The 16,390-nt window shown below is 31.3% G+C and overlaps 1 protein-coding gene across 2 annotated transcripts; it reads left to right on the top strand.

The window, feature by feature from the left end:
• Positions 1–9,196: 9,196 nt before the first annotated feature.
• Positions 9,197–15,401, top strand: LOC131842352 (protein tipE). 2 transcript variants are annotated; one of them, XM_059190892.1, is made up of 3 exons: positions 9,197–9,343; positions 11,980–12,834; positions 14,578–15,401. In XM_059190892.1, exons 2-3 carry the CDS (start codon positions 12,068–12,070, stop codon positions 14,627–14,629), a joined length of 819 nt encoding a protein of 272 aa, XP_059046875.1. In that variant the 5' UTR covers positions 9,197–9,343; positions 11,980–12,067; the 3' UTR covers positions 14,630–15,401. The 2 variants fall into 2 exon arrangements, with proteins under 2 accessions (XP_059046875.1, XP_059046874.1); XM_059190891.1 differs by lacking the exons at positions 9,197–9,343; positions 14,578–15,401 and adding an exon at positions 10,120–11,448 and having other exon boundaries at positions 11,980–12,070.
• Positions 15,402–16,390: the final 989 nt, after the last annotated feature.

Here is a 16,390-nt window from a genome sequence, read left to right as displayed (position 1 = left end):
GGCCGCCGGGATAATGGTAGCATCGGGATTGGCAGGCGTTGTCAACATTTACAGTAGCATATCAAATAATTTTTATTTAATTAAATTTAAATCAATAAGTTTATACAAAGCTGGTAGCAGCAGACAATAAGTGTACGTTTACAGTGAATGATATTTGGTTGGAGAATCTAGTGATGGTAGTTGGAGAAAACTGCTGGGGCATACCGATTTTGACATCGCTGTGCTCTAGTCAGTTCGTGACCACGGCTAGTGCAACCTAGTCGAAACGTTGAGAGAGGTTTACCCTTTAACTATCATAAAATTATTCAGTTAAGACCCAACTACTTTTCTCTTTATAATATAAGCATACATGTAGCGATCGTCCAGACTTTTACACTATTTCAGTTATTGTCCGAATGTCAATTGTTTTTGAAATTTAAAAGTAGTCTGTTTTACTTTCAATATAGCAGCCTACCATGGCTTTAAGAATTAAAAAAATAAGAATTTAATTAAATACGTTTGGGTAGTCGTAAGGTCTTAACGGCTTCGTTGATTTATCAGGTTAGTACTCCGCTTAACTTTCGAAGGATTTAATCGCGGTCAGTGAAGAAAGAAAATACTTTTATGTTGACTCAAGAGAGCGAAGAGTGTACCTTTTTGTATAATAATAACATCCTTAGAGAATTCACACAGCGCCATCTAGTCCCGAACTAAACTGAGCTTGTATTATGGGTATTAACAACTTATAGATATACTTAGACACATTTTTGGTACATACAAAACATTCAGACCAATACAAACAATCATACTCATGAATACAAATGTTTGTACTATGCGATTAATCCTACCTAAGACCGATGAAATTAAAGGTATAATGATAATCTTTATTAGCCAATAAAACATTTTTCCAATATTTCATATTTTGTTTATTAACAATGTAAAAAACTTCTTTACATAAATGGCAAGTCATAACATACAGTAATTAATATTTATATAAATTCAATCCAATTACAATTACATTAATAAACAAAATTACATTAATTAAATGCGTATACAATATAAGTAATAACATAATATATTTCGTCGTCTTAATTACGACATAATTATATTTAGGTCTAAATACTCTATAATATTATAAAAAGGATGTTTTTCAAAAATAGATTTTATTTCTGTTTTGAATTCTTTTGGGGGTAAATCTCTTATTTCTCTTATTACACATTTTTATTTTTATATTTTGATATTATGGCGGACCACAGAGTAGACATGCAAGTTGCAAGTTAAATGAAATTAATGTAATAATAATTTTAATATTCAAATGTTGTCGATACCTGTCCGGACTGCGTAGGTTGGTCTGGAATGATCCGACTTGTGTTCTCTCTCGCATCTATTATAACTGACACACTACTCGATTTTTATATAGCACTAGCTGTTCCCGCGACTTTGTCCGCGTGGAATTTAACTTTTTTTTTCTAAAATAAAAGTTGCCTAAAGAATTAACAATTATTTTGTTCATCTTAAAATATTCGTTCCATTTGGCACTGATAGGTTCAAACTAATCCTGCATCATTCCTTATTTTATCATATTCATTAGGGGTTGAATTTATGAAAATCCTATTTAAGCGAACGTCTTCACCATAGTACTTCCAATTTTTATTTCAGTTCAATCAGTCGAAAATCTAAGAAGATTTATATAAACTTTCATCCCCTATTTTATCCCCCTATATTATGAATTTATCAAAATCGTTTGAATCGTTCAAATTCTTAGGGGATGCCTACGTCATAGTAGCTTTATGCATGCAAAGTCTCAGCCCGATCGGTTTAAAATTCACAAAGTTTCATACAAACTTTCATCCCCTATTTTATCCCCTTGGGGGTAGAATTAATCAAAATCCTTTCTTAGCGGAGTCATAACATCTACCTGCACGCCAAATTTCAGCGTGATCCCTCCAGTGGTTTGGGCTGTGAATTGATAGATCACTATGTTAGTCACCTTTGAGTTATATGTATTTAGATTATTTATTCTCTACCTTAATCCTATTCAATGTGGTATTTACAAAAATTTTAAAAAGCCCCTTTGAGTACTTATAACAAGTACTCATACGGGCTTTTGTAAATTTGGAATGCAGTTGTGTGTTACAAAATTATAATCACATAGTCTTATCACTACGACTGATTTAATCTTATTGCATATTTATATTTGACCCAAAAAATTAGTGATTGTTGGTAGTTCGTATTCACACGTTTCGACTTATAAATGTAAACTTACAAGGATTATTTAAAAGAGCAACACACAATTTCTTTCTCGTTCTTCTTTTCGAACGACTGGTAGATAAAAAACAAATTGTTATGACTATTCAAAAGTGCTTAAATTAAGTTTATTTGAATTTAAATGATTAATTATTTTGAAATAAATTATTTTGAATTTAAATGATTTTCTATTCTATATATTTTATTAATACTCACAAAGTTTTTGCCCCATATTAGCGTCAGTTTAATTTAATGTCATATTTTATGATTATTGATATTTAGGGTCAAATATTTTAGGGTCTTTATCCTGGGGGTAGCGGATTGTTAGCAATGTAGACTGAGGACTCCATCGCTAGCAATGTACCATGTCAGGTTGATCGACGCTATTCCTCCTGGAAACAACCGTGATAAATTCCTGATGAATTTGCCACGATGTACTAACTGGCCTAACTACATACTCATCTTATCTTCCTCCACTGCTGCCCCGCCAGTATATAAATCTCAGGTTGATGTCCAGCGTATAAAAAGGTCAGGTTGATCTCCACGCGGTTCCCCATGGAAACTATCATGGTTAATTCTTGGTCAATTTGTCACGATAAACTACCTAAAGTGATTTTATTAAGAGCTTATCATTCTCGAACACTAACAAAATTTACAAGACCATGATCCGGCCTGCTGTCTTGTATGGATCAGAGTGCTGGCCCGTAAAGGCAACGGATGAAAGACGACTGCATGCAACTGAAATGAGAATGTTGAGGTGGATGTTTGGTGTAACAAGAACGGATAAGATAAAGAATGAATATATTAGAGGAAGTATGAAAGTGGCACCGGTGTTAGAGAGGTTGAAGAGTAATCGTCTATCATGGTATGGACATGTAATGCGTAGGAACGAGGATAATATTTTAAGAAAGGTGTTACATATGAATGTGGATGGTTATAAGGGCAGACGAAGGCCGAAAAAGAGATGGATGGACTGTGTGAAAGATGATATGGTAAGAAAGGGAGTAAATAACGCGTTGACTGCGAACAACGGGATGAATGGAAGCGAAAAACATATTACGCCGACCACAAATAAATGGGATAAGGAAGAAGCAGATGATTCTCGAACACTAACAAAACTTGCAATAATACCACGGCTCACCTGATTAAAAGAAACAATCGTCGCCTACATTTGATAGCTTTACTGGTCTAGTGGTTTAACAAACCGCTTTACCTCCGAAGTTCGCGGATTCAATTCCTCTCACGGTATAAGCATTTGTATTAATGAGTTTGGTAGTTTGTATCGGTCTGAGTGTTTTGTATATATTATGTATGTGTTTAAAAAAATGTACATATATGATATCAGTTGTATAGATTCTACCCATAACACAAACTCTACTTAGATTGGGACTATATGGCGCTTTGTAAATTATCCTGGGCCATTATTAATGATATGCACTTGAAAAGAGTAAGGGCAGAATATTATAAGATGTTCTTGGCTCAAATTACTTTCAAAACTGACAGTATATTAGCCTACAAGTGTCTATAATAGACCTACATGAATCCAGTTATTTTTTTTTTCGGCCATATACTTGAATGTACATTATTCATATTTATAACAGTTTATTTAGTTTATTAAAAAATACAGTTATTTTTTATTTTATCGATCATATATATTTCAATATACAAATATATGCATATTCATAACAGTTTATTTAGTATAATAAAAAACGCGTAGTGTGTTACATTCGATGGATCAAACTGATTGATAAATTGCGAGTTAACAGTGTAACAACGTAACACAATAACTGTTCGTCTCTGACCACTCACATCTCTGATTTATTGTTGTCCGTTGACCCTTGTGGCCTCTGTTGTCGTTTAGCATCTTATTACGAATTTCTCGAATCAACAAGACTATTAACTAAATAGAAACCAGAAAGGATCGGTAATCTAGAGAAAATTTGTTCTAATTACTATTGCACATGTCATTTGTAATTCTTTATTTCAATAACGATCTCCTTTTATTTAAACTAGGTATCACTCTAATGTTTTCATGCTATTTCGTATTAATTTGTATTATAACTAGCTGTTCCGGCAAACGTTGTTTTGCCATATAAATTAATAACGCTATAAAAAAATAGGGGTTGATGATAGAAGGGTGAAAATTTAGGATTGTATGTATTTTTGTATGTTGTATCATAAAAAAATAGAAACTAAAAATTTTGTCTAAAAAATAAAATAAAAAAATTTAGGAGTGGACTACCCCTAACATTTAGGGGGATGAAAACTAGATATTGGTCGATTCTCAGACCTACTCAATACGCTCACAAAATTTTATGAGAATCGGTCAAGCCGTTTCGGAGGAGTATGGGAACGAAAACTGTGACACGAGAAATTTATATATAAGATAATAATAATAGCATTATATACATAATATTTTTTTAATTTCTACCATTTTTCACTTTAGGGGTCGTTCAGGTATTACGTAAGCATAAAGGGGAGGGGGGGGGGTTTACTTTGCTTATTTTGGATGACATGGGGGTAGGAGAGTCAAGATGGTGATTACGTCATCACTAGTTATTTACTTTTTTATACAAATGGTAACACTGACATAGTTTTAGCTAAAAATCAATACATTATTGGAAAAATGTTTCCGTAAACATGGGGGAGGGAAGAGAGAGAGAGAGCTTGCTTACTTTTGCTGACAAGTGGAATGGGGAGGTAAATTATTGTGATAAATCTGGTTACGTAATACTGAAACGCTTTCTTTATATTTCAGCTAGGTGTAAATGTTTTAGTGCTATTGTATATTAATTTGTATAATAATTATAATAATTTTATACAATATTTTTTAACTTTCTACCATTTTTCACTTTATATATATATATATATATATATATATAACGTAGATAAATTAATGATAAATATGTAAAAAACGAATATTTGTTCAATATCATTTCTCGAAACAAAGAATATTTATACTTTTTTAGTAAACAGTAATTCACTTTTTTGGTTATATTTACATATTATGTATATATCATCCACTGCAGTCTACTGCTGGACATAGGCCTCTCCTAAGGTACGCCACTGGGTACGATATTCAGCCCTCTCATCCGCTACCCTACGTATGTCGTATGTAAAATGTAATCAAATCTTGTTGATTTGATTACATTTTTAAAAGTTTCTATAGATCATAATGCATTCATGCCATGATCGTAGTTCTGGTACGTCTAACGTACTACGACAGTAAATTACGTTTTTATTTCTGGTATATTTATATATGGCAGGTATAGTTATAAAATCTACATTTAGCTGTTAAATAGTAATTTATTTTGTTTAATTATTTATCATAGACAATCCCAAATTATAAAAAAAGAATGTTCAGAGTTGCGCTACAGAGGTCGAATAACATAATAAACTTTCAGTTTTAGTTATATAATAATATCGATTATATATTATGTTTCTTATTACAGATGGCAGTCATCGAACGCGGACCTTGAATATATCGTTACTAGTTCATAACAAGCTGTTACATATGCAACTATGTAGTGAAAACTAGTTGTACAAAACCAGTACTAACAGTCCTACGAGAATATGTCTATAAAATTAAAAATTTATAGACGAAGATATTATTAGGCCCTATCAAAGTTTCACTCAAGTTTGTGAGTGATGTGAGCTCGTCCTGGCATAGTGATGTTCTACTCAGATTTATAGAGCTCACAGGTCGTAAGATCGAATCTGGTCCGCATCAATAATTTTATTTAGTGCAAAAGTGTTTTTAAAAACAACTGAACAGATTTGATGAAACTTTACAAAAGTACACCTTCTTCCTATTAGTATGTATAATATAAGAATAACATAGGCTATAATATAAAAAGATATTTTGTAAATATAATGTTAAATGTTAAGTGTGGATGCAGCTGTAAAATTTCATAATTATATACATATGTATATACATATATTTGATGATATTTTGGTAATAATTGAATGAAATCTTATGCATATTTATTTATCTATACATATAAATAAAATTGGAATGTCTGTTTGTAATATTGAAATAACCATTTTTTACTACATGTATATGAATATATATACGGTACATATATCAAAATAACATTTTTTATAATTTTTGTATGTCTGTCTGTCTGTCTGTCGGTTTTTTTTTTTCCAGCTAATCTCTGAAATGGCTGGACCGATTTTGACGGGACTTTTTTGACAGGTAGCTGATGTAATAAGGAGTAATTTAGACTACTTTTATTTTAGAAAAAATAAAGTTAAATTCCACGCCGATGAACTCGCTGAAACAGGTAATTTAGAATAGAATAATGGTTATGGAATGGTGCACCAGCCGGCGCTAACGATATAACTGACAGGGCACGAATGGGGGATGACAGAATGAGCATGAGATCAGGTCAGGAGCCCAGCGTGGGAATTTAATTGTTTCCAGAAGGGACCGCGTGGAGGTCGATCTGCGCGACGTGACAGCAATGTATCATACATTGCTGTCACGTCGGGTCATCAGTCCACATTACTAAGGATCTCCTTCGCGATAATTTAGTACTGCGATCACTTTTTTCACAATATAATTTAAGATACTGTCTGTATATATATTACAAATATGTCTTTTTAATAGTTGGCTTTTCAAGGAGTATGGCTATCCACCTTAAATGTAAGTTATTCATAAAATAAGTCGATTGAATATCTACAAAAAGTCGATGAAAATGTTGCAAGCAGATAAATAACAATACTTTTGGCATCATAAAGGACATGCGCTGAACCATCTTACAGCTAAAATAAACTTAAATACACGTAAATATCAGCCGTGTTGACATGTCCTGAAAATTTCTCAATATGTAAACAATAGAGTGTAAAGTGTAAATGACAATAAAATAAGTGTATATTACAATAATGTAAAATATATTACAATATATTACAAAAATTACAAAAGTACACTACTTGTTGAAAACAAAAACAAAGCTATGTGTGGACGTGGATAAATTTTGTTCATTGGCTGTTTAGAAATATAGTGATTGCTAGGTATGGTATTTAATAAGAATATTGTAGATTATTCGATATCAATTAATATAAATAGAGAGACTATAATCTTAATTATTATTTTGATAAAGTATTGATTCATTTTATGAAGAATTTAGCGCTGATTTTTTATTGGTTATGGCAGAACGTGTTTTGCCCTTTTTTAGGGCGAAAGGATAGGCTGAGCTCTTTACACACATGATCTCTTGAGAAACGTTGATTTTTTTGTTGTTTCACCTTTTTGGATTTTCTATTTTGTGTGAGGAAGATACAAATAAATAATGCATATCTATCTATATATTTGATAAATTGTAGCGAAATCCATATCTATTATTTTGACTTTGAATTCTATTGTAGTATTAAGTATTGTTTATCAAATTAAATTAATTACAATTGGTGTTTAATTATACACTAGCTTTTGCCCGCGGCATCGCTCGCTTTTAATTTATGTTAATTACTGTAAATTTATCCCCTTTGGGGTTGAATTTATAAAAATCCTTTTTTAGGGAATGCCTACGTCATAGTAGATTTATGCATGCAAAGTCTCAGCCGGATCGGTTTAAAATTGACAAAGTTTCATACAAACTTTCATCCCTTATTTTATTCATTTAGGGGTAGAATTAATTAAAATCCTTTCTTAGCGAATGCCTACGTCATAACATCTATCTGCATACGAAATTTCAAGCCGATCCGTCCAGTGGTTTGGGCTGTGCGTTGATAGATCACTATGTCAGTCACCTTTGAGTTATGTATATTTATATATAGATTTATAAATTAGTTTTTATTTCAAAAACTATTATATTTTTGGAAAATTGACAATTAAAATACAATTTTAAAGAAAGAATAAAATCATAATTCAATGCATTTATAAATTAATTTAATATGATGAATACATCACTTGTTCTGTGACAGTAAATTTAAGATGAGCATGAATTTTTTTTAATATATATATTGGAGATAATTTGAATGCGTCCAGGGAGTGAGTCTCAGAACCATGAGTGACCGTGACCGTTTCTAAGCTTTTTTTGTTGTTGTCATCTTTTTCGATTTTCTATTTTGTGTGAGGAAGATACATATAAATAATTTATATCTATCTATATATCTAATAAATTGTAGCGAAATCCATATGTAATATTTTGACTTCGAATTCTATTGTAATATTAAGTATTGTTCATCAAATTAGATTTAACTGACTAACTGACTGACTGAAATGCATTTATAAATTAATTTAATTATGACTTCATTCTTTTTTTAAAATAGTATTTTAATAAACGATTTATTAAAAATATAATAGTTGAACCAGTATAGGTAAATTGTAATTTTATATATATATATACACACTAATATAATAAATATGTGGAGATATCTAATGGTCAACATACAAAAATATGTAGGTAATCTATATAAATAAAATTGGAGCGTCTGTTTGTAATATTGAAATAACCATTTTCTACTACATGCATATGAATATAAATAGGGTACATACACCAAAATAACATTTTTTACAATTTTTGTGTGTCTGTCTGTTTTTCCAGCAAATCTCTGAAATGGTTGAACCGATTTTGACGGGACTTTTTTTGGCAGGTAGCCGATATAATAGGGAGTAACTTAGGCTACTTTTATTTCAGAAAAATAAAGTTCCAACGAAGTCACTAGTACACCTAGTATTTAATATGATCATCTTTAACAATTGTATGCTTACATTCTTCTAACCAATAAAACTATGAAACAAAATTTTACTTTTACGATAAATATAACACCTAAATAAGTCTAATTATTAAATATATTGTTATCATTTTTATTACTATATTAAATTACTTTACTATATTCATAAGATTTTGTTATATTGCGGTAAATAAAGGTTTCAAACGAACTTCAAGGCGATACGAAAACTCCCGCATTGCGCACCTCAAATAGTAACTAACTTCACTTTAGTTGTGTCGTCAGGACTGTGGTATATTGTAAGGTACAGAATATCAACAAATTCAATGATAATGCGCTAAATCTATTACCTTTTGGTAATATAAAATAAACTATGGGTTAACAATATCATGGTGTATAAGGATCGTTACGAGAGAAACAAATTTAAGATTTGTTATCATCGGTAAGTTCACACACACATTTCTTTTGCAAAACGTATCGAGGTTATCTTTTGTAATATCCTTAATTTATTTAATTAATTAATTTGTAAATGATTCTATAAATATTTACTTATGTGTAAAATTAATTTATGTAATTTAAAATTGTAATATTTGATATCTAATTTACTTTGTACACAATAACATAATTTAGATATATTTAACAGTTTTGTAAATTAAATTCTATTTTCAAATTCTCTGATAAATTGTACATTTAATTGAATTTCTAAATTTCAGTAATTGTTTATTATTAATTGTAAATGTAAAATTACAAAACAAGTTACTGTTTAGGCATAATAAATACATTATTTACTAGTAAATAATGTTACATATAATTTTATTTTGATATGTATAATATCTTAATATTACGTTAAAGTCATTATTTGTAATCATCAATCAGTCTTATTAACGTACTACACTTAATAGGACCATCAAGTTATTTTTAGACCAACGGTAGTGCGTAGTAGGTACAAACATGTTTTTGAATCTATAAATAAAACAATACCATAGTACCAATTAATTAAAATGCACGCAATTGTAATATGAACGCCATAATTAAAAAGAACTACCAGAACGTGCATTACATGATTATAATTGGCATCGCGGTTGTTGACATCAATATATTATTTAAAAAAATAGCACATTCGGGGTTGCCCGCACTGCGACCGATCGATCCCATCGTTCACGCATGCGCAGACCTGCCACCCATAAGTTAGTATTAAAACGCCACGGATACCTTAGGTACCGAAGATGCCGAAGCCGACGCCTGTCGAGGACCTGATCATTCCACCGCAGGATCAGAAGATATGTGGGACTATATGTGTATGTCAGATGACAGCTGTGCTTAGTGCCGTCGCCATTGTGTATCTAACAGTCGCCATATATATGCCGTACTCCAGAGCCATCAGTTCTGGCATCGACCCTGTTCCAATTATGTGCACCACAACTCGGGCTGTCAACAAAGATAACTGTGATTGGGGATCTTGCGGAGAATGGTGTCTGAGTAAGACATCCGGTGCTTGCATTCAGATATATGTCAACGTCAGAAAAAATGGTTCATCGTTACTTTTAGCTGAATGCGGGAGTGCTGCCAACAAAACCTGCTATGGTATTGATCAAGAAAACGCTAAGAAATACCACTGCATTCGAGATGAATGTCGAAATTTAACAGGAACTTTCAACTGCACGGAAGGAAAGTGTATAAATATTACTGACGCTTTTGAATGCGCATTCAGAGAAACCGATCCACCGTTGAAATGTTCTGGTAGAAGAGGTAAAATAACATGCATAGACGTTCACGGACTGTTCTCATGTAACAGAGGTACATGTAGGAAAATTAGAACACCTTATAATTGTGATCGTCGCTGTGTGGACATTCCAACCCGTAACAAAAATGTAATTGTGTTAAGTGGAGACAGAGTGTTCTTAGCAAGATGTTCTAAATTGGCTCAGGAAGACGGTGGCAGCGTAGTGTGGACTGATTCCGGGGAAGAAGTTTTAATGTTGTCATGTCACGCAGTACATAATGGAACATCGGGTGTCGTTGCCATTGATTGCATAAATGCTGCATTGCTTCCTCGTACGGAGATTTCAGATTTGACTAACTTTACTTACCTCCAGTATCTATACACTATAAGGGCTGTTCCTAATCGCCTTATTGCGCCATCAGAAGTAGAACTAACAATAGCCAATGACAGTCGTCTGATGATTAATCTAGAAGGTTGCGTAAATACTTTAGCGGATGAATGTAAAGAGTTTTTAAAAGATTATGGAAGGGACGGTACAGATCACAACGCTAAGGCAAGATTCCCTTGTTTTTATACAGAAAATGATGCTGAAACAGTGGTAGCTAGATTTGACTTGGATGCGACGTATCGTCAATTTATTGTAGCTCTGATCCTACCTACAGTTTTAGTTTGTGTGTCGTGTGTAACATTAGTGTTATGTCAAAAGACAATAGAAGTTGGTGACGATGCTAAAATGAGATTCAAAAAGTTCAAGAACGGCGGTGGTCAGGCTGAAATGCAAATGTCACCAAACGATCCTGTTTCTCCACTCTGAGATCAGTCACGTGAGATATTATATGCATTTATTATATTTAGATAATATTTCACGTTATTGAAGTGAAATAATTACTTTCTAAGGTTAATTGTTAAGGAAAGAGTTATTTCTCTTATTAACATTCTCGTTATTTCACTTAAAGGTTATATTTCTATAAACGGCTCATGTGACCTTGACCTGCTAAAGTTATATTAATTAGGAGTTTAGTATTATGTACTTTATTAACTTGACACATTTTTGCATTTTAATTAAATTGTTCAAAATACTAATATTTATTATTATATATATTTTTTTAAATTATCCTTAAATTTGGAAAATTGGTATAATTCTTCATTTCAATATAGACATATTTTAACTTAAATTACATGTAAAAAAAACATTAAATGTTAGTAATAATTTTTAAGTCCATGTCACTATATAATATAAAGTATACTTTTTAATTTCTTTTCATATAAAGTATTTTTGTTTAAAAATTATGTCTGATTTGTCTGATTAATTATTAATAACTCATCGAACTAAATGATTTCCTTTTCTGTTACAGGCGTTCCCCTCCTATGTGAGGGACCGACTAGTTCACTAAGAGACGACTAAACGCTTGCAATGCTTTCTACTGGCTGAATCTACTCACAATGTCTTCGATGAGCAGATCTCGCGGGAGTCTCTCCCCAGCACCCTCAGAAAGATCAACATTGCCTATGGGTGCATCTGCAGAGCCAGGAAGCCCAGAATTCAAACAATTAGAGCCAACCAGGGAAGAGTTACTTGCACACTTTTTTGAAAGATTCAAGTTTTACACATCATTATGCCTTGGGACATCAGCTATTCTTGCAGTGTTCGCTTTCCTGTTTCTGATTCCGTTTGTAGTGGAGCCAGCTATACAGACGATTCTAGCAGAATTCGTCCCGGAAGCTGGAATTTGCGCAGTATCAGAACATGTTCATGCAGAAACACTTACCAACTGTACATGGGCATCTTGTAGAGAAGGCTGCACGACTGCACATACAAAATGTCACAAGATTCGAGTAAATTTAGCTAGAAAACCTTTCGTTGAAAATGCACCAGTTCCTACTGAATGGGATGAAACTGATCTGAAGTTTCTTATAAATCCAGAAGGATGTGGGTATCCGCCGAAAGTGAACTGTTCTGTGTTTGCTAGCGAATATGCTGGGAAAAAAGCTCCGAAGGTGTTCCCATGCTACTATAGCTTGACGAGACACGATCTGGTCGTTGCGAGGTATTCTTGGGATACGACTGTCCGAGGTTTGATCCTGGCCCTGGTGTTACCTACAGCGGTCTTCGTGTTCAGTTTGAGTGTACTTGCATATTGGCACTGTCGCTGCTGTGAGAGAGCATGCAATAGACGAGTACACGCCGAATCGTATGCCAGCAAAGAGGAGTAAGTATTATTTTTGCTATTTCTTTATACTTTCTAATCCTTTTTTTAGTATTGATGGAGCCATAATTATGTTCCTTTTCCCGTCAGCGCCCCTGTTTGTGGCATTGTAGATACGTATTATTTCTTTTTAGATGATTCATATATATAAATACTGGACTTTCAGGCTCGATAGCGATTTCAAGTTTGGCGATGGAAAGTCTTAGTCGCTGTAGTTGTCAACTAGTAATATACTATACAAGTACGTTTTATGTTGAAATTGCACTGTGCCGAGTGTTAACAAAGAACTATCTATACATGAATAATAAAATCACTGTATCCGTCGATCAAACTTTCCGCTTATGCCTTTTATTCGCTATAGTCTAAAATTGTGAATTATGTACTTACATAACTTTTCAACATAAATTTTATTTTTATTGCATGTGTATTTTTACAAGGAGGTACTATGTTTTTATACTACCTTTTCATTATTTTTTCTTTTATATACTGTTTTATTTCTGTGAATAGAAGGCAGTCAAGCATTACCATACACTAGTCTATCAGTAGATATTTGGAGCTATTAGATTGCACTATAAACGATAAATTATTCGCAATCAATAGACTAAATAAAGAGCACAATAATTTCCAGTATTTTCTTAATTTCTATCTAATTATCAGAGTTTTCAGAAAAATCGTCTCTTCTGATTTGGTACATTGACATTATATTATATGAAAATATTTATGCTATTGTAAATACATTAAACTCAGAACAAGCAATGCATGGACGCATAGCAATGGATTGTACAATATTCTTATGTAGGAGATTAATTAAAAATGCAACATTCTGTATTGATACAGTAAAATATGTTATAATATTAAATCCAAAGTGTACATTAGAACTGTATTATCATAATATATACAGCATTATGGTTATTTATATTATTTTACAGTTGAAAGTGATGTATTATTTATTTATTTAATGTAATTTTTACAATATTGAAACGAACGCGCATAGCGAGGTTAAATTTAAGAGCAAATCCTCGAATATTTAACAAACAATATTTAAAACTAATGTAATTAATATAATATATTGCATATCATCTTTATACGCGTATATCATTTTAATTAATTTTTAATTACAATCATTAAAAAAATTTGAATAATCAAATTGAAATATAGTGAAATAATATTTTTAATTATTTAACCCGTTTAATTATAAATAGATACTTATCCATTTTATTTAATATTCGTTAAAATTTAACAGTATAATTATTTTAATATTTATTAAACTGGATAAGTAATTTAATTCGAAAACTTACTATTTATACGCCCATTTAAAATGTAATTTGTGTGCAATAAATTCTAATTATTTCCTACTTATTCATTAATTACAATTCATTACACTTCGAAAGCTACATTCTCAATGAGTGAATTCTTATTCTTTCGATATTATTGATTACGTCCAATTCATTACATTTAGATCATTACATTCTCAATGAGAACTCAGATTTAGTTTGTAGTAAAAATATTTCATTTAGGATCGACGAATCATATATTCACAATTATTATATCATGAACGTTAATGACTGTAATTGTAATTGGTTCATAATAATCTGCATCTCTTCGCTTCTGGTGGCCTGTATCACCCCTTATACTTTTGATATACTTCAACAAGATACCACTTCAATCACATTCTTAAATAAATATCATAATTAAATATTTGGAAAGTTTATAATAAATCTAATGATAATCATTGTTTGTTTACAGTAGCAAACTGCTTTGTGAGTTAGACGATGACCCAAGTGATGATGTCTTCTGACGCCGAGCATCAGCCGCCCGCCGTCGTGCCCCCTCCCGTACCGAAGGCTACACCCAGCTGTAAATTTACGTAATCGCTGCGTAAACGTCGCTTAAACGCTATATTAAAATTGCGTAAACTTTGCGTATAAACTGAAAATGCGAACAGAAAGCTTTAATCTCGAATCTTCATTTTATTATATTTTAATATAATATTTTACTTAATATTGGAATGGAACCGAATTACAACGCAACTTAAATAAATTAATATATATTTAATATGCGTCGTAAAGTTAGTTTATTATAATATGATAATTAATGAAGATAATTTTTAATCAATTAACTAAAGTGTAATGGGGGAAAAGAAAAAAAATATCAGTATTATATTTTATGACATTTTGGCGGGCAGCATGGCTTATTGCTTCATGTTTAAAGAAAATCAGGTGCAAAAATTATGAAAAAAAGCGTCTCTTTGTTCTAAATTATGAGCTATGTCGGATAGTTAGTAAGTTCACATTACTTTGCTTCTGGAAATGTGTGGATTTTCCGGATTTTGTACAAAATTTAGCGTAAGTATAATATACCATGAAATACAATAATTTATAATAATGATAGTGTTAATAATAATTATATTCTCGTTATAAATATAAGTATAATATTTTTTCAAAAGTAGCATCTCACGTGTTTGGGCTTGTTTGCATAGAATGTAGCCAATTGAGGTCACTAAAATTTATAAGTACAGAAGAAAAAAGAAAGAAAAAAATATATTTTACAGCATAAATACAAAATTATATAATTGTCCCTTAGAGATATGGATCTACGTAATAAAATTATCTACTCAAGCGCGATAGCAATACTTTCAATAGAAATTTTGCGAACAGTAAGTTATTTTTTTAGTTATTCTGATAATTCATTATAATTACTTCGTCTTGTATATTCTTTCAATTTGGATACTATTTTAGGTTGTTTATATAAATGAGCTCCTTGGTATGAGCATGAATAAGTACTTTTTTCTAAAAATTGAGTTTTCAGTTACGTGTAAAACTAAATTTATTTAAATAACTTACTTTTATTGTAGAAAATATACATAATAGTACGTTTTGTATAGAGAGGCGTCCAGGACATACAGCCTTAATAACATATGTAAATTACAGTTCCCAGTCTAAGTTTATTTTTTTTTTTATAATATTATATACAGTTATTATTTTATAATAATATTTATTATCAGTAGTATTGCGAGCCAGAGTTATTAAAATCCAGAAACACACAAAACCTCCTCCCAAATTTAGCTATTTGATAATATTATGTAGTTTTGTCTTTAATTTTATTCCTAACTCTTAAAATGCTATATTACTTCTATGTATTTTACATTATGATATAAATTATACATGTATATATAATTATATAATTAATATTAACGAGCTTCATACTGATACCAAAAACAAAATTAAATTCTAAATATCTTTATTCATGTAGATCTATTACAGACTCATATGATATGTCAAATCTACATCAGTTCGAAGTGCTCTCGAGCCAAGAAGAACTGACAAGAAACTCGGGTGTTATTCTTTTCAATTTTTTTGAGAATAGAGTGACCACCAGATGTGCTATTGCAATTTTATCTAAATTAGTCTAACCAGTGGCAGTTTACGTTTTTGATCATGGAATTGCTTCTTGTATGATTTCTGTTGCAATGGATAATGAAATCTATATAATATACTATAATAGACAGTAATAACTTGTTAGTAACTTGAACTAAAAAGATGTGCATAATTAGAAAGAT

The sequence above is a fragment of the Achroia grisella genome, unplaced genomic scaffold (assembly GCF_030625045.1).
Source record: "Achroia grisella isolate CSIRO2021 unplaced genomic scaffold, CSIRO_AGI_Agris_v1 utg2167, whole genome shotgun sequence".
In the NCBI taxonomy this organism is placed as follows: domain Eukaryota; kingdom Metazoa; phylum Arthropoda; class Insecta; order Lepidoptera; family Pyralidae; genus Achroia; species Achroia grisella.
The sequence above is the reverse complement of the archived record's forward strand: the minus strand, read 5'-3'. Positions and strand labels throughout refer to the sequence as shown.

Excerpts from the sequence above, each read along its gene's own strand:
- LOC131842352 (XM_059190891.1), top strand. The coding sequence starts at position 10,128 with ATGCCGAAGCCGACGCCTGTCGAGGACCTGATCATTCCACCGCAGGAT.